Source organism: Equus przewalskii, chromosome 18 (assembly GCF_037783145.1).
Source record: "Equus przewalskii isolate Varuska chromosome 18, EquPr2, whole genome shotgun sequence".
NCBI classification, from domain to species: domain Eukaryota; kingdom Metazoa; phylum Chordata; class Mammalia; order Perissodactyla; family Equidae; genus Equus; species Equus przewalskii.
In genome coordinates, this window is record NC_091848.1 from 57,114,221 (window position 1) to 57,139,719 (window position 25,499).

General features: G+C 39.1%; 2 protein-coding genes across 4 annotated transcripts in view; one reads left to right on the top strand and one right to left on the bottom strand.

Moving 5' to 3' along the window:
* The window catches only part of CMSS1 (cms1 ribosomal small subunit homolog), a 361,629-nt gene that overhangs the window by 319,919 nt on the left and 16,211 nt on the right, over positions 1–25,499 (bottom strand). The gene's annotated exons all lie outside the window — the stretch shown is intronic.
* Positions 1–25,499, top strand: part of FILIP1L (filamin A interacting protein 1 like) — a 297,201-nt gene that overhangs the window by 259,796 nt on the left and 11,906 nt on the right. For 2 of the 3 annotated variants that reach the window (XM_070582087.1, XM_008520907.2), the window contains one exon: positions 13,978–17,128. In XM_070582087.1, the coding sequence (XP_070438188.1) occupies positions 13,978–16,774 (2,797 nt within the window). In that variant the 3' untranslated portion in view covers positions 16,775–17,128. Of the gene's footprint in view, positions 1–13,977; positions 17,129–25,499 lie in introns of those variants that run through there. The other variant, XM_070582088.1, reaches the window with a different exon arrangement.

A 25,499-nucleotide genomic window follows, 5' to 3' on the forward strand; every position in this document is an offset into this window, starting at 1 on the left:
TACTTAGCAGTTATGTTGATTTTTATTCCCTTTTCCTGTCCCTGCTTAAGAACACTGATCTAATGGAAAGGTCTCCAAGAAATGTTTAATTGGAAAAATTAAGGTGCTGAATAGTGTTTACAGTAAGCTATTTGTTGTATAAAAAAGGAAGAGAATAAGAATCTTTATATGTATTTGCTTGTTTACTCATAAAGATACTCTAGAAGTATATATAAGAAACTAATATCAGTGGTTATAGGTTGGGGAAGGGAAACGGGCAGATGAAGGATGAGGTGGGAGGAAACATACATATTTTGAAACTATCTGTTTAGGAAGGCTAATCTAAAATCCGAGACTGAAATTCAGACCTGCTTGAAGAGTTAAAAGTGAGCAAAATAAACTTTCTATAATTACAAAATTAACTCTTCTACGATATGAAAACCTCAAATGACCTGTTTCTCAATTTGCATATCCTTCAACTTGTTATTTTGTATTTTTTTCTGAAATGCTCAAAAAACAAAATATCCTCAATAGTCTTCTCCACATTTTCACTCTGGAAACCAAGTCCAGCAGCAGCACGTACAGAAAACAACTGTTCCCTGCAGGTCTGTGTCAAAGCAGCCAACCACCCACTCTGAGGCCCCAGACAGACAGGTCCAGGATTATCTAATCCCAACTGAGAAAGTGCACACTCACACTCAAGGAAGGAAGAACAGGGGAGGACGAGCAGAACAGGAGAGAGGCTTTGGGAAGGTCAAGTATTAGCACCCATTGTGCTGTGCTGGCATTCCACTGGCTAATGCACACTCAAAGCATCATTCTCTTCCAGGAAGGGACAAGAGCTGTGGTGTAGATCTGTGAACGAGAGAAATGGAAAATACTGGCTGATCCCAAATACATTTGAGCAGCAAATAATGAAGAGTTATGAATATCAGAGACAACTAACACAAAGAGATCTAATACAAGTTTTCCATAAAATTAATTATGCCCTCAAATGGTGGTTCTCAACCAGAGATGATTTTTGGCCCCAGGTATTTTGCAGTGTAGGGAGACATCTTTTGGTTGTCATGACTAAGTTGGGGGTAGTAGGTTACTTCTGGCATTCAGTAGGTAGACGTCAGGGATGCTGCTAAACATCCTGTGATGCACAGGACAGCCCCTAACAAAGAATTATTCAGCCCAAAATGTCAATTGTGCCAAGACTGAGAAACCCTGGCCTAAAATGACCATCAGTATGGCAAGGGATGTGCATGGCTGAAAAGATCTCTGAACGGCCCAAAGGCAGATCACAGGAAGCAGATTATGGAGTCCTATCTTTCATTCTAGTGTGAGTTCTGACTCCCTCTCCCAGGTGACCCCTACTTTAGCCAGCCCACATGGCTGAGGCGATTTTCTGCATTGCCTTCCCTTCAGTACAATTTCCTACTTCTGATGGTAAGTGATACGTATTGTGCTAGGCAGGATGCCAGGAGCTTTTGTATGGATTGTTTTACTTAATCTTCAGAACACTTTATGAGGGAGGTGCCAGTATTATCCCCATTCTACAGATGAAGAAAATAAGATGGTAGAGGCTAAATTGCTCGGTCACACTAGCTAGAAGTGGGGAATCCAAGATTCAACTCTGAAAATCAAGCTCAGAACCTGAATTTCTCCCCCAGCATTCCTCTGCCTCCCTCAGTATTCCACTGCCTCTTTCCCACTGGTGCTTCAGTGCTGGTGAGTGTACTTGCTCCCTGTTAGTCATCCTGCTGGCTCCTTGCCACTTAGCCACCTGCATTATTTACTGCCACCTACTGCTGGGACAGTAGGGAAGAGGCAGTAGAAAGGACACCAACCCTATCTGAAAGAAGGCAAACCAGTAAGATACAGAAGAACACAAATCACAAAGGGTACAAAATCAATCAGAGAAAGGGGGAAGAAGGAATGGAAAGAATGATACACAATGAAAGTGTTAGGAACCTGGGGATAAGCCCAATTATCACTATCACCAACTTAAAGGTGCCTCTGCATGCCATTTACCATGCAGGGTACTCTCAGGAGTACACACATTTGTGACAACCCAAAGCATATCATATGGTGGGTGGCTTTTTGAATGTTTCTCCTTAGTGAGGGACAAGGCAGTCAGGGAAGTCATCCTGGCTGTGGTAGGCCCAGGTAGGCCTTGAAGGATCAGGGAGATGCCCACCTGAAACTTTCAGTCTGCCAAGGACCTGAAGTCTCAATCTGTTGCAAGACAGGCTAGGGTTTTTTTTGTGTTGGATTTTTGTTTTTTTGGTGTAGTAGCAATAAAAATGGAAAGTCTGGAAAAGAAAAAAAATGTTGATCTGAGGGATCTTTTTCAAATAATTAAGAACCTCATTCAGAGTGTGGGGGAGAGGAACACAAAAAGAAAAAGTCAGTAGACTCTTTAGCATAGCAGTGTATTCACAGTAATTGGTTTTTAAAATGTTCCTTCTTGATAGTTGTAATATATTCAGAGCAAGACAAAAAAAATCCATCTGAGTAAACGACAAAAAGAAAAATTCACCTGAGTAGATATTTTTTAATATGAATAATTAAAATGGGGGACGGGGAGGCATAAGCTTAGTGGTATTAAATGAATATCTATCATCCAACAGTTCTTTCTAGAAAGCTCCTTAACTGACAATACAGCCCTGAAGAAACACCACCACATAATTCAGGCTCTAACTAATTATCCTGGTATTTACACGTGCTATCCTTGTTGTCACTTCCCTGTTAGTTCCCATTTCCTCTGCCAGGCCTAAACTGAGCAAGCACCTTTTCAACTCTCCACCTGGCCCTTTGATTGGGGTGTGGAGAGTCTTTCCTAGTCCAGATTCCATGGTCTCAAAATGAACATATTCTCCCTTGTAGCCTTACTTCCTAAGCTCTGTGCTTGTGAGCTCTCAGCCTGGCCTTTTTCTGGGTCTGAAACCCCATCTTTCAGCAGTTTTTCTTTCCAGTAGACCCTTTATTTCAGTCAGTTTCTTTGCTCTTTTTTTCTCCTTTTAAAAAAGAGTGAAATTTGCCCCAGTCCTGGTCCCTCTGCTCAATTTGAGGATTTCATAAGCTCCTCTCAGTCTCCTGTTTCTCCGCTAAAAGCTCCCAAGCTCCTTATAATTAATAGGTCATTTGACTATTTGCATCTCATTATTTCACATCCCCAGATGAGCCAAACAAAATCATTCAGATGATGAAGAATTCTGACTCACTGTGCCCCATTTTTACCATATATTCCTCGGACACCAGCTAAAGCTTCCTTCATCACTTCATGCCCAAATCCTTGTTTCACAATGAAGGAAAAAAGTTACCAGCTTGCTGGATCTGGACCCATTTATGGTGTTTCTAAATGATCTCAAAGATGATGACAGGATCTTCAGTAACAAGGACATAAAGCAGACATAGATGTACACTCATACTTGGTTAGCAGATGCCAAAAAACAGTGTTACTGTTCTTGCAGATCTTGCTGACCAAGTCCAGTGAATTGAGCATTACATTATGACTATGGTATGCTGTAGCTGTAATTTTTAAAAAAACCTTTGACTTGTGAGAGAAATAAAAGGAAGCAGCATATATAGAATAAAACAGACCGGTCATAGCTATTTTTATGACTGCTCCTAAACATTAGACTAAACAGTAAAAAGTCCATTGAAGAAGCAGGGGCAGAGCAAGGGAACATAAATTATGGGCCTGATTACCAAGAACCTATCTCAGCCCAAGGAAGCCTTCCAGTAAATTCCATGTAATTATCCTGCAAACCACTTAGAACTCTGTGTTTATTTAACCATGAACATAGCTGCTATCAATGCAATGCAACAATTAAAATTACAGATTAGGTAAGAATTGCTAAAAGATAGAGTGGATATAATCATAACCAGACTATCAAAGTCTAGCCATAAGAGCAGATATAAAAATGAATACAGCAGTGTGATGTAGTAGTTATCTGCTTAGTAATTAACATGTTGAATCAGGAAGAAAAAGTGTATTAAACTAGCTCTGGAAGAATTTCTCTGGAGGTTTGAGAACTCCTGCTCTAGAGCCTTTGCTGAACTGCACTGGAACTCGGTTCATTCTTTCCAACAGCCTACAAATTCTTTGAGAACAGGAACCCTCCCCTATTCATCTCAGTATAGCCCAGGACTAACTATAGCCCTTTGTCGTTTGCAAATTAAATTAACAAAGGTCTTGCCATATCAAAACATCAAAAACTTTAAATTCAAGATCCATATAGTGAATACAGTGGACCTTTTGTCTCCTAAAAAAGATGAGAGGCTAAGCTGACTCTGCAGTTGTTCAGTACTTACAGGTTGATTTCTACACTAACAAAAACAACACAATGCCATTAATGGTTTGTGGAATTGGTTTTATTGCTTGATAATCACCCTAAGTTTATTTATATGGGCCACTTATCTGAAAAACTGGGAAAGAATCTGGAAAAGTAGAAACATAATGGATGTGTTAGGATGGTCAGATTATAGATGAATATTTCCTTTTCAATTTCATTTGCTGTTGATGTAATGCTGCTTGTGTCATAAATAGATTTATTTGTCTAGTAGAGCCCTAGACTCTGAGGAAAAAAATAAAAAGAACCACTCCTTTGTTCACAGACATGAAATAACCAAAGGAGAGTGAGGGCTAGGATATGGACATGTGCCACCTACCTCTCCCCTCCTCAAACAAGCAAGCATATACAGTTCTAATACAGGGATCTGAAGAAGGAAGGGAAGGACATGTTCCAAGAGTCCCAATTCTTTATAGAGGCCAATAATATACTCGAAGAACACCAATGGGAAAACCATTTACACCTTATTTTCTTAAATACCTAAAACCATGCACATGGTAAACACTAGAGCATCTTCTTTAAAAAACGAATAAAATTACTTAAGGCAATGCTACAGTATTTTCCACAGGAAGGTATATTTGTTCATCCTTTCATTCATTAAAAAAACATTCATTTGGTACCCTCCACATGTAAGGCCTTTGTAGGAGTACTGTGAAGATACAAGTGAATCAGATGTGTGTCCTGTTCTTAAGAAGCTTACATTTTAGTAGGGTTAATTGTAATATACATAAATAAGACAAAATCAAAAGTGGTAAGAATTATAATATAGATTATTATGGGGATGGCTGGAATTACGGCATTTATACACACCATCTGTTTCATATCTATGTTATATGATGCATATTACTAACACTTAGTGTCTCACATAGAAGAGATAAAATATAGTCACATATGTGTGCTGACATATGTGTGTGTAAATAAAAACTGGAAAGACCTTCTGAATGTATAATTTGTAAAAAAGAGCCAACATTATGGTTAGTACCAAAGAACATTCAACATGACAGATGTGATATTTTTGAAGAAACAAGGAACTGGTATTGCACATAATAATAGTGATAAACCACAGTAAGTTATAACAATTCTGAGCCATAACAGAAACTCTAAAGAAAAGCTGTAATAAGACACTGCTTTAAGCCATTTTGGATTTAACTACCTCACATTTATGTCCATAAAACCAGCTTCCACAACCTGTTTTTATTGGACAGAATTCAGTGAATGTTCCTATAATACTGCGGTGTCAGTACTTGAACATGAATGTGAGTACTCCAAGACGGTAGTCTTCAGACTGGGGTACACATACCCCTGAGGATAAACAAAGACTTTCCAGAGGTACAAGCATGAAGAGTTTTAAGGGAATCAGTGTCTACATCCACAGTTCACACATACATGCTTCCAAAACTGATCTGCCAGAAAAAGAGCTTGTGCCCTAGGAGTTCTCCCTTTGCAACAACCCTTTCAAAATAGTCGTCTTTTTACTTAACACTTTACCAACTGCATCTTCCTCAGTTGGAAACCTCTCTGGGGCAAAGACAAAGGGACAACTACAGAAAGACTTACTCCTGAGAGAGTCCCATGAGAGCAGAGCAGCAGCAGCTTCAGAACCAGTCACTGGATGGTGCAGTGCCTGTTTCTTCATCTGGGGAGAACTCAAAGCAAGCCCCTGTGCCTCATCTCTCTTCAAAGTGAAATGGTTACCAGAGGGATGTGTATTTACACATTTATAATAGTCCTCCCTCATGCACAGGGGATATATTCCAAGACCCCCAGTGGATGCCTGAAACCACAGACAGTACTGAACCCTATATATACTATGTTTTTCCTATCCATACAGACCTACGATAAAGTTTAATTTATAAATTAGGCACAATAACAGATTAACAACAATAACTAATACTAAAATAGAAGAATTGTAACAATATACTGTAATAAAAGCTACCACAGACCTTGGCAACCTCAGCACATGATGTTTTTTCTTTCCTTATTAAGTAGGGAACTTACACATTTTCACTTAAAGCAAGCACTTTACAGCTTCTTTTTGTCATATCCAAATTGCCAGCATCACTATTCTTGTGCTTTGGGGCCATTATGAAGTACAGTAAGGCTGACCTGAACACAAGCACTGCGATACTGCGACAGTCGATCTGATAACTGAGAGGCTACTAAGTGACTAATGGATGGGTGGCGTCTACAGTGTGGATCCTCTGGACAAAGGGATGAGTCATGTCCCAAGCAGGATGGAGCAGGAGAGTGCGAGATTTCATCACACTACTCAGAATGGCAAGCAATTTAAAACTTACAAATTGTCTATTTCTGGAATTTTCCACTAAATATTTTCGGACTATGGTGCCCATGAGTAACAAACTGTGGAAAGCAAAACCCTGGGTAAGGGCAGACTACCATACTTGCAAGTTCAAAAATGAAGTCCGACTTTTCCTGAATGTCTGATCTGGCTGACTGATTTGCCAAAGATGACTTTTGGATTATATGACAGATGTTAATATATATCTTTTGCAATTATTTAAACCTTGAATAAAAAATTCTAGATATCAGGTTTAAAATGTGTGAAGGGGTTCTTAGTTTTTAAGAATTCTTTTAGAACAAACTATCACAAAGAGAAATTAAAACAATCCTATTTACAAAATGACAAAAAGAATAAAATATTTTGGAATAAATTTAACCAAGGAGGTAAAAGATCTATACAGAGAAAACTATAAGACACTGATGCAATAAACTGAAGATGACACAAATAAATGGAAAGATATTCTGTACTCATGGATTGCGAAAATACTATTAAAACGTCCATACTACCCAAAATGATCTATGGATTCAACGCAATCCCTATCAAAATTCTAATGGCATTTTCCACAGAAAGAGAAAAAATAATCCTAAAATGTTTATGGAACCACAAAAGACCCCAAATAGCCAAAGCAGTCTTGAGAAAGAACAGAGCTGGAGGCATCACAAATCCTGATTTCAAACTATATTACAAAGCTATAGTGTGCAAAACAATACTGACATAAAAACAGACACATAGACCAATGGACCAGAAAAGGGAGCCCCAAAATAAGCCCATCTCATATATAGTCAAGCTTCACTTAACAATGGGGATACGTTCTAAGAAACGCGTTGTTAGGCGATTTTGTCACTGTGTGAACATCATAGAGTATACTACACAAACCTATATGGTACAGCCTACTACATACCTAGGCTATATGGTACTAATCTTATGGAACCACCATCATATATGCAGCCCATTAATGACTGAAACATCATTATGCATTGCATGAATGCATGGTCAGTTAATTTTCAACCAAGGAGCCAAGAAGATACAATGGGGAAAGGATGTTCTCTTAAGTAAATAGTGTCAGAAAACTGGATATTCACATGCAAAAGAATGAAACTGGATCCCTGTCTTACATCATACACAAAAATCAACTCAAAATGGATTAACGATTTTACTGTAAGACCGGAATCTGTAAAACTCCTAGAAGAAAACATAGGGGGTAAGCTCCCTGACATTGGTCTTTGCAATGTTTTGGATTTGACACCAAAAGCAAAAATAAACAAGTACGACTACATCAAACTAAAAAAGCTTCTGCACAGCAAAGGGAACCATCGACAAAATGAAAAGGTAACCTATGAAATGGGAGACAATATTTGCAAACCATGTATTCGATAGTGTTAATATCCAAAATATACAAGGAACTCATACAATTCAATAGCAGAAAACCAAATCACACAATTAAAAAGTGGGCAAAGGACCTGAATAGACATTTTTCCAAAGAAGCCATACAAATGGCCAAGAGGCAGATGAAAAGATGCTCAACATCACTAATCATGTGGGAAACGCAAATCAAAACCACAGTGAGCTATCACCTCACACCTGTTAGAATGGCTATTATCAGAAAGACCAGAAATAAGTGTTGGCGAGGATGTGACGAAAAGGGAGCCCTTGTGCACTGTTGGTGGGAATGTAAATTCTGGTACGGTCCCTATGGAAAACAGTATGGAGGTTCCTCAAAAAGTTAAAAATAGAACTACCATATGATCCAGCAATCCCACTCCGAGGTATATATCCAAAGGAAAGGAAATCACTATCTTATAGAGATTTCTGTACCTCTCATATTCATTACAGCATTATTTACAATAGCCAAGGTATGAAAACAATCTAAGTGTCTGACAACAGATGAATGGATAAAGAAAATGTGATATATATATATATATATAAAATATAGCAAATGTGGTATATATAAAAATTATTATATATAAATGCATATATTATATATAATATGTATAAATATGGCATGTATATATATTATATATATAGTGAAATATTATTTAGGCTTAACAAACAAGGAAATCCTGCCATTTGCAACAACATGGATGAACCTGAAAGGCACTATGCTAAGTGAAATAAGCCAGACAAAGAAAGACAAATAGTACATTGTATCACTTATATGTGGAATCTAAAAAAAAAAGCTGAACTCATAGAAATAGAGACTAGAATGGTGGTTTCCAGGGGCTAAAGGTGGGTAGGGGAAATAGGAAAAGGCTGGCAAAAGGGCACAAATCAGTTATAAGATGAAATAAGGTCTGAGGATCTAATGTATAACATGGTAACTAGAGTTGATAATACTGAATTGAATAACTGAAATTTGCTAAGAGAGTAGAAGTGTTCTCACACACACAAAAGAAGGTGAATATGTCAGGTGATGGATGTGTTACCTTGGTAGGAATCCTGTCACAGTTTATTTGTGTATCAAATCATCATGGTGTACACTTTAAGTATTTTACAGTTTTATTTGTCAATTATACCTCAATAAGCTGAAAAAAAAGTAACACTTGCTAAAGGGAAGTGATACGAATACTCTTTATAGGAACAAACTAGTTGCACATAATAAAACAATTATTTTAAGAGATATAAGCGCAAACATTTCAAAACCACTGATCTATGAGATATGAACTAAAAAGAATGCAAGCACAATGATAAATGACAATTTTTCTTTAAGTTGATAGTTTCTCTAATACAAAGAGTGTTCCTTGAGAAAGACACTTTGTATATGAAGCAGGTCCATGCAATAGCTCTGTTCTTTGTTGAAGAGGCAATGTGGTATGGGGAAACGGCACAGGGTTTGCCCTTTCCTGACCTTTCTGAGCCTCAGTTCTCATGGCTATAAAATAGATACAATCATTCCAAAACCCTAAAGCTTACCATGAGAATTAAAACCACTAGATGTATAGACTTAGCTCACTGCTTAGCAGCACATCATTGGCACTAAATAAAGGTAGCTCTTATATATATATTCTCCTATATTTTAGTCTTTAGGCTGTGTGAGGAAATCACAAATTGGAACTAAAATTATTTACTGCCCTTTTTAGGTGAAAATTTAACTACTGACCTACCACCTATGATATGCATTTTGAGTCATTTTTTTCAAGTAATGCGGACAGATTTTAGCTAATTTAGTCATGCTCTCTTACCTGATATTCTCTGAAAAAATAGATAGTCCCCTAGGTCAGGAATACAGGCTATGTCCACAGATTGGGGTATAATCAATAATGAACAATTTGGCTGAGTTAATATTCAGCCAGAATACTATTTCCAGAAAACATGACATGTAAATAGTAAAGTTTTGCTACCCATAGTCAGTCCTGGTATCACCTGAAAGTTCGTTATAATGCAGAAGTTGAGGCCCATTCCCACCTCCTGAATTGGAATCTGCAATTTAACAAGATTCCCAGATAATTCACATGCACTTTCAACTGTGAGAAGCACTGGTAAAGAAGAGGCCATTAGCATGGAAGATACAGTGACCAGGTGTATCTGTAACTCAGGTGGGCACTTTCAGTTGCACCTGCTTAATTAATGCTGAGAGAGGCAGGATGATGGAGAGTCTAACTTCCATTGATAGACTGACATACATGTGTCCATAAACACACATACATACACAGATCAGTGATTCTCAACTGAGGGCGATTTTGCGCCCCCCAGGAGGCATTGGGCAATGTCTGGAGACATTTTTGGTTGGGGAGAGGAGGGTTGTACTGGCATCTAGTGAGTAGAAACCAAAGACGCTGCTAAACGTTTTACAGTGCACAAGACAGTCCTCCACAACAAAGAATCACTTGGCTCAAAATGTTAACAGTGCTGAGGTTGGAGAAACTCCAGCATAGACTGTACAAATATCCCTACATAAAGGCACACTAATTGGAACTATTCATGTAAAAAGGAGCAATAATTTGACTACACAGCTCTGAGAGAATGAATTTCATATCTGGACATTCTGCATCTCAAGATTATGAGTACCCTGGTTAAAAGCTCTCAAAATCATTTATCTAGTTTTGCTAGCAAACCCAGAGTCAATGATAATCTGTATTAGCATATAAAGTCAGTCAGCATCAATGCCTAACGCCTGTTAATATGCAAAGAAAAATAATGGAGACAGAAAATTAAGTTACCCAATCCTACTGAAGAAGGAAGCAAGCTTAGGACCCTCAACTCCACACCCTCCTTACCCAAAAGACACCAACAGTCTGTACCTTCATTGTACATGTCCACAATCCCTTGTCTGTGATTTCAAACATCTAAACACTGTGCAGTTTTTGCTAAATTGTGGCAGCAAAACTTCTTATCTGAACTCACTTGGCAGCAAAACCTGAATAGATGTGAGGCTATTTATTATCTCAACTGTCCCACTAAGTGTAACTGTTCACATGGGTCACTGCTGAAGTATTCAGAGATTTGCTTAGGAGGTGGTGGTGTCACAGCCTTACTGGAACTGTTATATAATATATGGAAGATGCTCCTTATTGCCTTTCTAAAATTTGAAAACTTTAGAATTTTGATAAGTGATTGTGGACCTCAAATGACTAAAATACAGTCAACACTCAGCAAATATTTACTGAAAGCACTCATATATCTTTGAAAGAAAAAATATACCTAGCCAAATATATGTGTCACATACATAAAGACATCCCTCTGCATTAGTAATTAGGAGTGTGCTTCCTTGTTTAGGGCACTGTGCACCAGAAGCCAGGCTTGCAGCTTCAAATCCTTTAATAAGGACCAGCTAACTGTGCAAAGAAATGCCATTCTTCAAGACCATAAACTAACCTCAAACTTCAGTCTTTTTTTTTTTTTTATTGTGGTAACATTGGTTTATAACATTATATTCAAACTTCAATCTTCAAATGTTCCTATTTCCCTCCCTGACCGGCTTTATCTGACTAGTCTGTTGACAGTCCTATGCTGTGCTCATGGGACTGGCCCAGGGAAATCGCAGGTTGTTGGCAAACAAGTGGTAAGGAAATGCTGAGAGCAAATGTATTCAGATCATCATCAGTTCTATGTGCCCACCTTGTAAGATGGGGCTTGGGAATAGATGGGGATGCCAGCTGATTTCCAGAAACCTTGAAAAAGTTTCTGGATACATGAGCTTGCACAACGCTGAGCAAGATGCATCATGCTTGCTGCCCAAAACACTGAACACAATGGAAACAACGGAAACTTCTTCAAAATCTGTTTTTTGGCAGTTATGGCACTGCCAAGATTCACTAATCACCAGTCAATTGTAATGCTCTTTTCATTAAACTGCAAAACAATCTCCCCCTTCCCCCCTAAAAAACATACCCCCTTCTCATGAAAATGAAATAGCATATGGTATTATTTAATAAGTTGAAAAGAAATCCTGAAAAGTTTTTGTGAAACTGTTCTCTAAGCACTGTGATATAGAGACAGGAAAATATTTCACTGCAGTTATGCTCAGCACATTGTTAAATATGATTCTAGTGCTAAGGTGGGAGGAAGAAGCACTTTGCCAAAGTTTCTGTAACTGTTTTACCACCAAAGCAATTTACCCGTGGATTCTGCCACTGGGTTGAGAAGTCCTATGACTGTTCAGGAAGGAGCCGCCATGTTTCTCTTCTCAGGCTCCCAGGTGTCTCAAATAAGGAGTGGTACAGGGCCAGAAGTCATGGGCAAGGCTCTTGCCAAGACTGTGGATGAGATCATCGCCAACCCCACCCCAGCATTCAGCCCTGCTTCTTCAGAATCTCGCAGGCCACAGCCTTGGGCCAGTCTCCTGTCAGGTTCTCAAAACAGGAAAGCTAAAAGTGGATCCTCCCCACAAAAAAGTTTGGGAGTTCTTACATTATACAATTATTTTAAACATGTTCCTCTTGTGTAGTGTAATTACAGAAAGAACAGATTAGGATCTCAAAAAGGACTATTTTCAAGAAGACTGCCTCAAATCTGTTTTCTTTTAAAATGTCCTCTCAAATCCTTAAACTACTTTCAAAAAGAAAGTTTTGTGGCAAGGATTAAAGACATGCATTAGATAATTAACTTATTCCTAATGGAAAAGATATATTAAAATATTATGAACTCTATGTTTGACCAGAAAACAAATATTTATAATTTTTCATCCATGACAAGTCCTGTAGTTCACTTCTTCAGGGATTCCATTCTATTTTAGCTTCTGTATAACAATAAAGCAAAGCTGTAATTACATCCTCTATAATCAGCCCATTCCCAGTGTAATTAAGAGTACCACAAATTTAAAACTATGACCTCACTACGGAGGAAAAAAGTGTGTGGAAGAGATAGTTCATATTGCATGTAAAATGCTCTCATGTTATGCCAACAAATTCAAAACATAAAAGAAAAAAATAATGTTATAATAGAATCATCATGTACAAGGGAATCATTATGTTCCTGATAATAGAGTTTTTCTTACATCATTTCTAGAATCGGACTCTCATCAATAAGCTCTTTCCTATCAAACCCCATGCTCTTCCCATAGGTTATGAAAACTCTAAACTCTTTCAGATGACTCTCAGTTCCCCTCATTCAATTACCATCCACTATGGGGATAAAGATATATGTGAAGTGATCCCTAGCACAACGTCATGCTGGTGTAAACCAAGTTTTAACTGGCAGAGAGGTCCATCAGTGAAGTGCATAACTGCTAAGCAATGTGAATAAAATTTTATCTTAACTAAGAATCAGGAAGTTGTGCACCAGACATTAATGTACCACATTACATGGTTCAAGCAAACCATTTGATAAATATAATAATCACATTAATAAAAAAGAACAACAGCAAAGCTGACACTTATCAAATGCTTACTATGTGTCAGTACTCTGAGAATCGTAGACGAATTATCTCATTCAATTTTCACAAACGGCCCCTGAGACAATACAATTTTTGCCTCCATTTTTCTTATCAGGAAACTGAAGCTCAAAAATGTTAAATAACTGTCCAGCTTAATTAGCTGGTATAGTAGGGTCAGTCTAGAAGCTAGGTCCAGCTGAATCTCGAGCTTGTACCTGTTTTTACAGTCTTCAGACTAAGATGGCCTACTAATTATGTTACACAAGAAATTTAAACTAAATATTCTAGCCCTTATTCTTCTAAAACTCCTGGTGAACTGCAACTGTTACCACTCAATGAAGGGTTGCAGGGAGGTGGGTAGTGAAGGCGAAAAAGCAAGCTAGCTGTATATCAAGATTCTCCTCCCCCATCAAATTCAGGAATTCCTTTCCATATTCTATATGAGCTGATACAATCTTTCTAAATTACATAAATGTTTAATCACTGCTGATAATTTACTAAAACACGAATCACAAAATAGAATATACTCTTGTATTTTCCAGATTAAAGAAGCTGATTGACCAAGAAACTGAATCCCAGGAGAAGAAGGAGCAAGAAAAGGAGAAGAAGGTCACCGCCCTGAAAGAGGAGCTGACCAAACTGAAGTCTTTTGCTTTGATGGTGGTAGACGAACAACAAAGGCTGACAGCACAGCTCGCCCTTCAAAGACAGAAAATCCACGACCTAACCACAAGTGCGAAGGAAACACATGCTAAACTAGCCCTTGCTGAAGCCAGAGTTCAGGAAGAAGAGCAGAAGGCAACCAGACTAGAGAAGGAACTGCAAACACAGACCACAGAGTTTCACCAGAATCAAGAAGCAATTATGGCGAAGCTCACCAATGAGGACAGCCAAAATCGCCAGCTTCGACAAAAGTTGGCAGCACTCAGCCGGCAAATTGATGAGTTAGAAGAGACAAACAGGTCTTTACGAAAAGCAGAAGAGGAGCTGCAAGATATAAAAGAAAAAATCAACAAGGGAGAATATGGAAACTCTGGTATCATGGCTGAGGTGGAGGAGCTCAGGAAACGTGTACTAGAAATGGAAGGGAAGGATGAAGAGCTCATAAAAATGGAGGAGCAGTGCAGAGATCTCAATAAGAGGCTCGAAAAGGAAACATCACAGAGTAAAGACTTTAAACTCGAGGTTGAAAAACTCAATAAAAGGATTATGGCTCTAGAAAAATTAGAAGATGCTTTCAACAAAAGCAAACAAGAATGTTACTCTCTGAAATGCAATTTAGACAAAGAAAGGATGACCACAAAGCAGTTGTCTCAAGAATTGGAGAGTTTAAAAGTAAGGATCAAAGAGCTAGAAGCCATTGAAAGTCGGCTGGAAAAGACAGAATTCACTCTAAAAGAGGATTTAACTAAACTGAAAACATTAACTGTGATGCTGGTAGATGAACGGAAAACAATGAGTGAAAAATTGAAGCAAACTGAAGATAAGTTACAAGCTGCTTCTTCTCAACTTCAAGTGGAGCAAAATAAAGTGACAACGGTCACTGAGAAGCTAATTGAGGAAACTAAGAGGGCACTGAAGTCCAAAACTGATGCGGAAGAAAAAATGTACAGTGTAACCAAGGAGAGAGATGATCTGAAAAACAAACTGAAAGCCGAAGAAGAGAAAGGAAACGATCTCCTGTCCAAAGTTAATATGTTGAAAAATAGGCTTCAATCATTGGAAGCAATTGAGAAAGATTTCCTGAAAAACAAATTAAATCAAGATTCTAGTAGGTCCACAACAGCATTACACCAAGAAAACAATAAGATTAAAGAGCTCTCTCAAGAAGTGGAAAGACTGAAACTGAAGTTAAAGGATATGAAAGCTATTGAGGACGACCTCATGAAAACAGAAGATGAGTATGAAACCCTAGAACGAAGGTATGCTAACGAACGAGACAAAGCTCAATTTTTATCTGAAGAGCTGGAACATGTTAAAATGGAGCTTGCCAAGTACAAGTTAGCAGAAAAGACAGAGTCCAGCCATGAACAATGGCTTTTCAAAAGGCTTCAAGAAGAAGAAGCTAAATCAGGGCACCTCTCAAGAGAAGTGGATGCGCTGAAAGAGAAAATTCATGAATACATGGCAACTGAGGACCTGATATGTCACCTCCAGGGAGATCATTCAGTTCTGCAAAAGAAACTCAATCAACAAGAAAACAGGAACAGAGATTTAGGAAGAGAGATTGAAAGCCTCACTAAAGAGTTAGAGAGGTACCGGCATTTCAGTAAGAGCCTCCGGCCAAGTTTCAATGGAAGAAGAATCTCTGACCCTCAAGTATTTTCTAAAGAAGTTCAAACAGAAGCAGTAGACAGTGAGCCACCCGATTACAAGAGTCTCATTCCTTTGGAACGAGCAGTTATCAACGGTCAGTTATATGAGGAGAGTGAGGACCAGGATGAGGACCCTAATGATGAGGAATCCGTGCTGTCCTTCAAATGCAACTCATCTACTTCCTGTCCTGTTAACAGGAAGCTATGGATTCCTTGGATGAAATCCAAAGAGGGCCATCCTCAGAATGGAAAAATACAAACTAAACCCAATGGCAACTTCGTGCAACCTGGAGATCTAGTCCTAAGCCACACACCTGGGCAGCCACTTCATATAAAGGTTACTCCAGACCATGTCCAAAACACAGCTACTCTTGAAATCACAAGTCCGACCACAGAGAGTCCTCACTCTTACACAAGCACAGCAGTGATACCAAACTGTGGTACCCCAAAGCAAAGGATAACCATCCTCCAAAACGCCTCCATAACACCAGTGAAATCTAAAACCTCTGCTGAAGGCCTCATGAATTTAGAGCAAGGCGTGTCCCCAATTACCATGGCAACCTTTGCCAGAGCCCAGACCCCAGAGTCTTGTGGTTCCATAACTCCAGAAAGGACAATGTCACCTATTCAGGTTTTGGCTGTGACTGGTTCAGCTAGCTCTCCTGAGCAGGGACGCTCCCCAGAGCCAATAGAAATCAGTGCCAAGCACGCGATTTTCAGAGTCTCCCCTGACCGGCAGTCATCATGGCAATTTCAACGTTCAAACAGTAATAGTTCAAGTGTGATAACTACTGAGGATAATAAAATCCACATTCACTTAGGAAGTCCTTACATGCAAGCTGTAGCCAGCCCCGTGAGACCTGCCAGCCCTTCAACACCACCACAGGATAACCGAACTCAAGGCTTAAGTAATGGGGCATTAAATAAAACCACCAATAAAGTCACCAGCAGTATTACTATCACACCAACAGCCACAACTCTTCCTCGACAATCACAAATTACAGTAAGTAATATATATAACTGACGACCCTCACCCTCATCCAGTCTATACTGATATTATTGCAAGGAACTCAATCCTTTTTAATGATCCCTCCACATCCCCAAAAAGGCTGACTGAACTTGTACTTTGGGAAGGTTTATGCATGAACTATCCAACAAGAGTATCTGCAACTAACTAAGTGTTGCCTGCATAGTCATACCAAGTGTGCACTTACTGTATATCTTTTCATTTACATACCTGTATGGAAAATATTTAGTCTGCACTTGTATAAATACATCTTTATGTATTTCATTTTCCATAACTCACATTAATTTGACTGCAACTTGTCTTGGTAAAATACTTTAACATTATAAAACAGTAAATAATTTGTTATTTTTACCATTGCTTGCTGAATTTTCTTTTGGTCATTTTGTGTTATATTTTTGCATGTACAAGAGAATTTTATTTCCTGTTCATAATGTCTATTAATTCTTCCCTAAAAACAAACAGGAACTACTTCCCATTTACAGTCAACTTCTGATCACATATTAGAGGAGGAGGAAGTGGTTCAAATAAATAAAAATGTATGTCTCTCTGATTTCAAAGTGAACTGTGAGATCTCTCAGAAGCAAACTTAACTTCATGCTTGAGATGTATCTCAATACCCCTAGTGCCCAGCACAGTGCTTAGCGCATGTTAGGAACTTAATAAATGTTTACTGATAATAACTGAATAAAATATTAAATAACTTACTTTTGTGAGCACATAGGAGCTGATGGTGAAAGTGAAAAGCTTTGAAATGTGAGAGGAAGCCAGAGAAAGCACATTTGGAAATACAAGTTACCTTGACTATCAAAAGTTGACTGTATTTCTACCACAGATGAAAACCCCCATAAAACACACATGTCTACCTCCAAACCTGGAATCAGCCACTATGATATATGTTGTTGAACACTTTCCTTTTTCCTATTTGGTTCCCAAAATAGTCTCAATTACTTAAGGTAGATGCTTCCTACCTTGCTTGTAAGTGGGCTGCATTCAGAAGCTTACAACTTAATTGTGTTTTTTTTTTTTTTAACCTCTCAACAAGCAAATAAAAGCCAAAGATAGTTACAAACACAAGTTACAGAAAAGGCTTATTTTAAAGAAAATCATATAGTATGTTCATTGAGGGAAGTTTCTTCTGTGATTATTGTTCTGCCATTTATAAGGTAGTGGAGAAAAATTCAGCCAAAGCATCCTAAGACTTCTAATAGCCAGCTCATGGGACTCTCTGGGCCTAATCTGTACTTCTACAGCAGAAATGTTCAGAGGAACATTTTAAATTACAAATCTGGTCCCCAAGTCACATTCCAAAAAGATGATTTCAGACAAAGTAGCTCACTGTCATTTTCCCTTTTCCAACCTCATAACTGTTAATTTAGTGTGGTCAATTTTATTGCCAGTTATTGATTTTAAACACAATTCATTTAGACACCCAGGCAAACTGTGAAGATCTTTAGAAGTAAAAGGAATCTTTCACAATTATCCTCCTTTTCCCTGCAAAATCAATTTCATGATAGCAAAGCGAGGATTTGTTGACAGAAACAGTTCCATGGTGATGAACGGCAACACCAGTGCTGTGGGTCTGCATCATCATTGAATAAATCTAGATGAAAGCTGAGGACAGTGATGAACGAGAAAGCTTCTGTTTAAACACACTTATCTTGGGAATCGGCAGTGACCCAACTGTATTACAAAATACATGATAGTCTAAATGTTTTCCAAAACTACAGTAGTTCCCCCTTATCCACAGGGGAGATGTTCCAAGACCATCAGTGGATGTCTGAAACTGAAGACAGTACTGAACCCTATATATACTGTTATTTCCTATAGATACAGACTTATGATAAAGTTCATAAATTAGGGACAGTAAGAGATTAACAACAACTAATAATAAAATAGGACAGTTAAACAACATACTGCAATAAAAGTTACCATAGATCTTGGCAACCTCAGCATACAATTTTTTTCCTTTCCTTAAGTGGAGGACTTTCACCTTTTCACTTAAAGGAAGCATTTTATGGCTTCTCTTAGGCATATCCGAATTGCCAGCATCACTACTCTTGTGCTTTGGGGCCATTATGAAGTACAATAAGGGTGACTTGAACACAAGCACTGCAATACTGCGACAGTCAATCTGATAACCGAGAGGCTACAAAGTGACTAATGGGCTGGTGGCATCTACCGTGTGAATCCGCTGGACGAGGGGGTGAATCAGGTCCTGGGCGGTATTGAGCAGGATGGTGCAAGATTTCCTCACACTATTCAGAACAGTGCACAATTTAAAACTTATGAATTGTTTCTTTCTAGAATTTTCCATTTAATATTTTCAGACTGCAGGTAACTGAAACTGCGCAAAGCGAAACTGTGGATAAAGGGGGACTACTTTATTTTTAAGTCACTTTGGGCTAGAACTTTAGAAGGAACCACATACTTCATTTTACATCTTTCAAAGTAGACATTGATAATGTTGCTGCATAAGATGTTTTTCTTGATAATAATCAAGAGAGGGTAAATGTAACATTCTGGAGAGCAGTGATCAACTTGTCATAAAATTATGAACCGAAACTAGAAAGAATTAAAGAGGAAAGTCTTTTCAGTCCTTCCCAACCTTTGTCACATAATGGCACAAACAGAAAACATGTTTCCACAGCATTGGATACAACCGGATAAAAAGGCAGAGATGACCAGCCAAGGGACTCCTGTCACCTCCAGGGTCCTCTTGGCTGCCCCAAGTGCTGAGGGGAAGATCCATTCTTGGCACACCTGTAACTAAGGGAGTTTGAGAAGCTCTGGGCTATTCACTAGTCCATCCGTTTTGTAAGGATTCAATTTCTTATGTGAGCCAGAGCAATTCTCTACAATAAAGTTAACACCACAAGTCCTGTACTCCATGTTATAATGCACAAATTCTCATTCATCATCTGCTCCAGGTATTAACTATAAATAGGCTTCCCAAGTGATTAACATTACTGGAAATTTACCAGACTTTTAAGGAACCAAACCTCTTTCAGAGGTTCCTCTACTGGGAGGATTACTTCAGTATAATAATTCATATTAGCATCAAAATTTAGGGACAATCTCATATTAATAACAAATAGATTACTAAAGTGCTACTAATTAGGTTTATGGTAAAGACAGCATCATTTCTCAAAAAAGCATCTTCCCTTTTCCATAACATCACACATAAAATGACAGTGCAGATTTTTGGCCTTTAATTTCAAAAGAGATTTTTTATAACTCTGTGTGTGTGATTACAGAACTTTCTTTTTCATTCACATATAATCACACAAGGACCTTGAAAACTAGGAAGGAGAGAAAAGTGACACTGGAAAATCTTCATATGAGATATGTGAAGGTGGAGGGTGAGCTTGGAAGATACACATATCTAAAAAAACAGTATCTTCCTTTCATTTCATTTCATCTGAAGTCCAAGCTTCAGAATCAAGTTTCATTTTACTCAGTCCGCCATCTCCTTAACTTTTTGAGCTGCAGCACTGTATCACAGATTTGAATGATTTTACCAAATCCTCCTTTCACCAGCAGTGGCAACCAACAGGATGCCACTGCTCTCTGGAGGCACTGGCAAAACTAAAATCTTCACCCTCAGAAGGACACTGTGCATTACTAGAGCTGGGTCTTTACACACAAAGGAAAGTCTCCACATGTGTTCGGGATGATGCCAGGATTACATAAATTCTACTCAGGCCTCCGCAACTACATTTCACAAGGCCAAGACATCAGGCACAGGGTCTTCACGACCCCCAAAGGATAAAATTAGGTTGCATGGTGAGATAGTTATAAAAGGGATATTTAATTAAAATTTCTTAGACTTGTAGCCCAAGGATGCTGTGATCTTTATTGACTGAAGTATAACTTCACATAAAACGTTTTTAGTAGCTTCTTTGATTCTGAATCTTTACAAAGTGAGTCTCCTTTGAGTTAGACAAAGGAAGGGAAAGATATTTAAATTAACAACATTCTAGTTTCCCCTATACCTTGGTTTCTGTTATTGTTTTTTCTTCCACAAAAATCATTTTGCTGTGCAATCCTAAGAGAAAAGACAATCAGGCAAAAATGCATGCCCCAAACATTAAGATCAGTGTTTCTCAAAGTAAAATCCAAGACACACTTATAAGAATTCCCTGATGTCCCACCCCGAGCTATCAAATCGAACTCTCTACAGGTAAGGCCTGGAAAGCTACATTTTTAATAAGCTCCTCTGCTGATTAGTATGCACCCGAAAGTAGGAATTCCATTGTTTTAGGAATCCCTATATTGATAAATATTAGCAAATGTGTTCTGACTGTAGTCCGCTCTATCAGAATGAAATTACACCTATCCCAGGAAGTGTGACCATTCTGCCCTCTAGTGGCTGGCATGACAATCAGAAGGCTTATTCCCCAGGTTTTCTTTTCATTCAAAAAGAAAAGCTCAATAAAAACTACCATTTTATAGGGTGGGAAGGTTCCCAGTTTTACAACTGTAGCAAAGCATAGATGCCTGAATCTTTGGCTGAGCAGTAGCAGGCTGTCTGACACCTACAAGCTCTGTTTCTCCCTCAGATGCCAGGCCCTCAACATAACCCTACAGCATTTCTTGGGAATGATCCAGAACACACATTAAAGAGAGCAGTTTGGATGAACCAAAACAAAGGACAGCATTCACTTTAGGCCACAGTGAAGCAAATGCAAGAAAGAGCAAGGAATATCAGTGGTTCAATAAAGTCCCCAAACCTTAACCCCCTTAAAATTCATTTTCATTAAAATTCCGGGTCCCTTCCCTTCCAACTGATGGACCCTTCCACTGTTCAGTCAAATATATCAGAGCAGGCACCCCCTTAAAGGTAACGCTGTAGGGGAAGAAATCCTTACGGAGTCCAGCAAGCCAACTTGCCAACACTTCTAAGTACTTTATAATTTGATAATGAATTAACACTGTTCGTATGGCAGCACATACAAATCTGTCAACATTTCATCAGGACACCAGCTCTTACACTTGAATGGTGCCATAAAAATGTGTGCTAACCTTCGGCAATGCAGTCAGCTAATCTAGGGATAATCCACTTTACCCGTGACCTCATTTTAAAATTTCACTTAGTTTTCCACAAAATTATTGGTCAAAAGAAATAAAATTTATCCGATTATTTGAGGCAATTTTTTGAAAGCCTGAAATTCGTTTTCTTCTTTTAGTAAGTTCATTTTTCCTCCACGGCCAAATGGTCCAGTATGATACTTCTGTAAGGTTACCTAAGGGACTTTTTTCTTGTCTGAGTTTTTAAAGGCTAGTCATCTTTGGGCAACTAACAACGTACATAGGCCACACAGACCTACAAAGGCTGTCTCACTCTCTGGCATTCCTTAGGCCTCTGGAAAGGTGAAGCAGGTTTGCTGACTGACATACCACTCGTGCTTCAGTGACACACACAGTGTCTCAGCACATAGTGTCTTCTCTTCAAAGCACCACATGGACACAACTGATCAAGCCACTGATCATGACACACTGAACTGCCTACCTCCTACTCAACGCTGGAGCAGGTATTATGGAAACAAAAGATTCACTGTCCTTGAAGAGCTTATCAATTTGGGCAAGGAAAGGAGACAAGAAACAAGAGTATCAGACAACATTTAATCAAGTGGCAAACTAAATTCCCTACAAGAAACTAGAGATTAAGGGGGTCTACAGTACATTAACAAGGTTTCATAGAGCAACTGAGACTTGAAACTGGGCAAGGAAAGATTTAGATAAGTGGAATGGTTGGGAGAGGGAGCATTTAAGGCAGGCAAAGAGACCAGGTTCAGTTCATGCCCTTTCCAGTCAGCTACGGGGCCCTAGACAAGCCATTCAATCTTTGTGAAATAAAGAGAACCAGGCTTAGTGATGTCTAAGACCACATCCAGTTCTAACTTCCAATGGTTTCTGAATTCTCTCCAAGTCTTGCCACCCTCCTTTAATTGTTTAAAATTCCTTTGGGAAATAAGGTTGGGGGATAAATAAACCAATTACCTGCATGAGTCTCCTTTCAGAAATTAAACTTCTCTTTCCTCATTTTCCCACCTGTAGGTGTCTTAATGACTAGGTGGTTTCTAAAGATTTGTTTTGCTAAGATTCTATGAATTAATGTCTTTTAATCCTTACCATATCAGCTCTTTTTTCATTACAGCAAAGTTTCTCAACCTCAGCACTATTCAGTGTGGGGCCAAGGATTCTCTGTTGTGGAAAGATGTCCTGTGCATTGTAAGATGTCTAGGAGCATTCTTGGCTGCTATCCACTAGATGGCAGGTAGCATTCCCCAACTGTGACAAACAAAAATGTCTCCTGAAACAGCCAAATGTTCTCTGTGGGGCAAAATAGCCCCCCGTTGAGAACCACTGCTTTAGAGAGATGGACCAATTGACTCTATAAGCCAGTTCCTCTTTTACATTACTTGTTGTGGGAGATATTTGACAGCTCATTTGAAAACTTATATCTAGTGTGTAGAGATGAGAATCTTGAATCTGACTAAACATAAGCCTTGAAGCAACTTAAAAAATCTGCAATGAAACTTCATTGCATAAGGACTGTTTCCACTAACTTGACAGATCAGCCCAGAGCATGTGCATATTTCAACATTTGTATTTCTATTAAGAACTTGTACCTTTGTCTCTTTCAAGGATACCATATTATAACTAGAGTTTTCAGATGAGCTTTCCATTTCTCACATGCCTTTGGGAGAAATAAGAGAAATCTAGACAACCAACCACTTTTGCCTTAATAGGGGAAAAAACAGGTTTCAGCAGGATTCCCAAGAATTTAAGAGATAACCCATTACTGTTTACATGTTTCTAGAGAGTCTTCTCTGAGGAGTTTCAATTCCTTCTGTATTAGCTTATAACCATCAGAAGCACAAATGTCTTTTATTAGGACACAAGCTTTTTTCATTCCTCAACAAATCACCTAAAAGAATGAACTGACAAATATTTATGAAGCACCTAATATTACTGATTGCTGTGCCAGGCAGCTATGCAGGTGTAAGACTCAGAATCTAAGGCAGGAGTTGAGGACTAACTTAAAAGGTAATTAAGAGCCCAACACAGAGAAGGAGTTTATAGAAAGTAAGTATAACAGGGGACTAGAGGAGAAGCAGGTTGCTCTGGGGCAGGGTTCAGGGGTTAGGTTTCAGAAACAGATGAGATTTGAGCAGAAGCTGGGAGATGAGGAATACTGGGATAGAGAGAGGACAAAAGGCCTTCCAGGGAGGTGCCCACCTGGCAGGCAAGAGAGCAGAAAACCAAGGTTCAAGGACAATGAGTAGTGCAGTGGGGCTGAAGCTGAGATGGTTGGGGCAGGGTAAGGCTGGAAGGGCATAGTCCCATCAGACTTTGAGGCCTTGAACACAATGCTGGGGAGCACTCAGGGTCCTCTGAAAAGGTTTCTGGGTAGGGAGACAATGAAGAAAAACAATCCTTTATACACTGGTATTCCATTTCACAACAACTCTATAAAATGGGTATCATCACAAATTTAGAGATAAAAATATTTAAATTCTGAGAGGTAAGGAAAATTGCTCCAGGCTGCTGTTAGTATGTGACAAAAAGGAGACATGACACAGGTCTAATTCCATCGTCCCATTCTCTTTCCACAGCAGCATACCGAGGAGCTACCTCAGTGCAAGAGGGAAGCATAAGAAATTGTACTTGATCCTCTCCACTACCTATGGACACAGACAGGCTGCCTAGCATGACCTTCCTGTGCTCTGCCTCACTAGTCTGCCACTTTAGCCAGAATGCTTGGAATGCTCCTAAATGTACATAGGGTTTCTCCCTGCTCGTCCCCACTACTCTACATGGATAGAATCCTCTTCTCTCATTAAGTGACCCACACTGAAAGGTCTGGCTCAAACCTTACCTCTTCTGAAACCTTCCTTGATCACTGCAGTCAAGAGGGACCTGCCTCCCATTCCAACTCCTCTATCTCTCTGAGGCCACTGTTAGGGTAACAAGAGATAATGAATGTGAGAGGCCAAGCCCCACACAAAAGGGCAGGCCTGGGGAAGACTGACCTGGGGGTGGGGTGTGCATAGGGGATGGGAGAAAGCAAGACCAAGGAGAAACACGAATCTGCACTGTCAGGAGACTGTACTCAGAGAGCACTGGAGCTGCAGTCAAAGTCCATTCAACTTTAAAGCCAGATTCTATAAGCAAAGGCACAAACGACAGGCATGAGGAGTGAGTTTAGACAGGCTACCAACATGTGCAGAGCAGGAGGTCCCTGATCAGCCTCAAAGGTGGCTGGAGAGAAAAGCGAGTAAAAATGCTCCATAGAAGGAGCATCACAGCCATGCACATGGAAGCTTCTAAGCAGGTGGCTGCCTCAACAGTCATGAGAGTGACCCAAGAGCTCCAGAAAAGGCAGTCAAGGGGTCACGGTCTAGCCACCAGAAAGACAAACAGCACCAACTCAGCCCAGAGGTGGTAGAACTTCTGAAGCCTTTACAGAAGCCAAGAAAATCTTCCTAGATGGTATACCCTAACTTAGGGTTTCCATTTCTCAAGTAACATAACTTATAAGGAAAGACTGGAAGTCTCAAAATCACTTAAAAAAAAAGCATTGTGTGTTTTCCCAGCTCAGGGCAAGAAGTATCAGGGTTCAACCTTGTCAGTCTCTAAATTCTGCTTCCAATTCAGGATTAAATAAATGAAAACCAAGGAAGCATCACAAATAAAATTGCCGTTGCAGAGGCAAGTC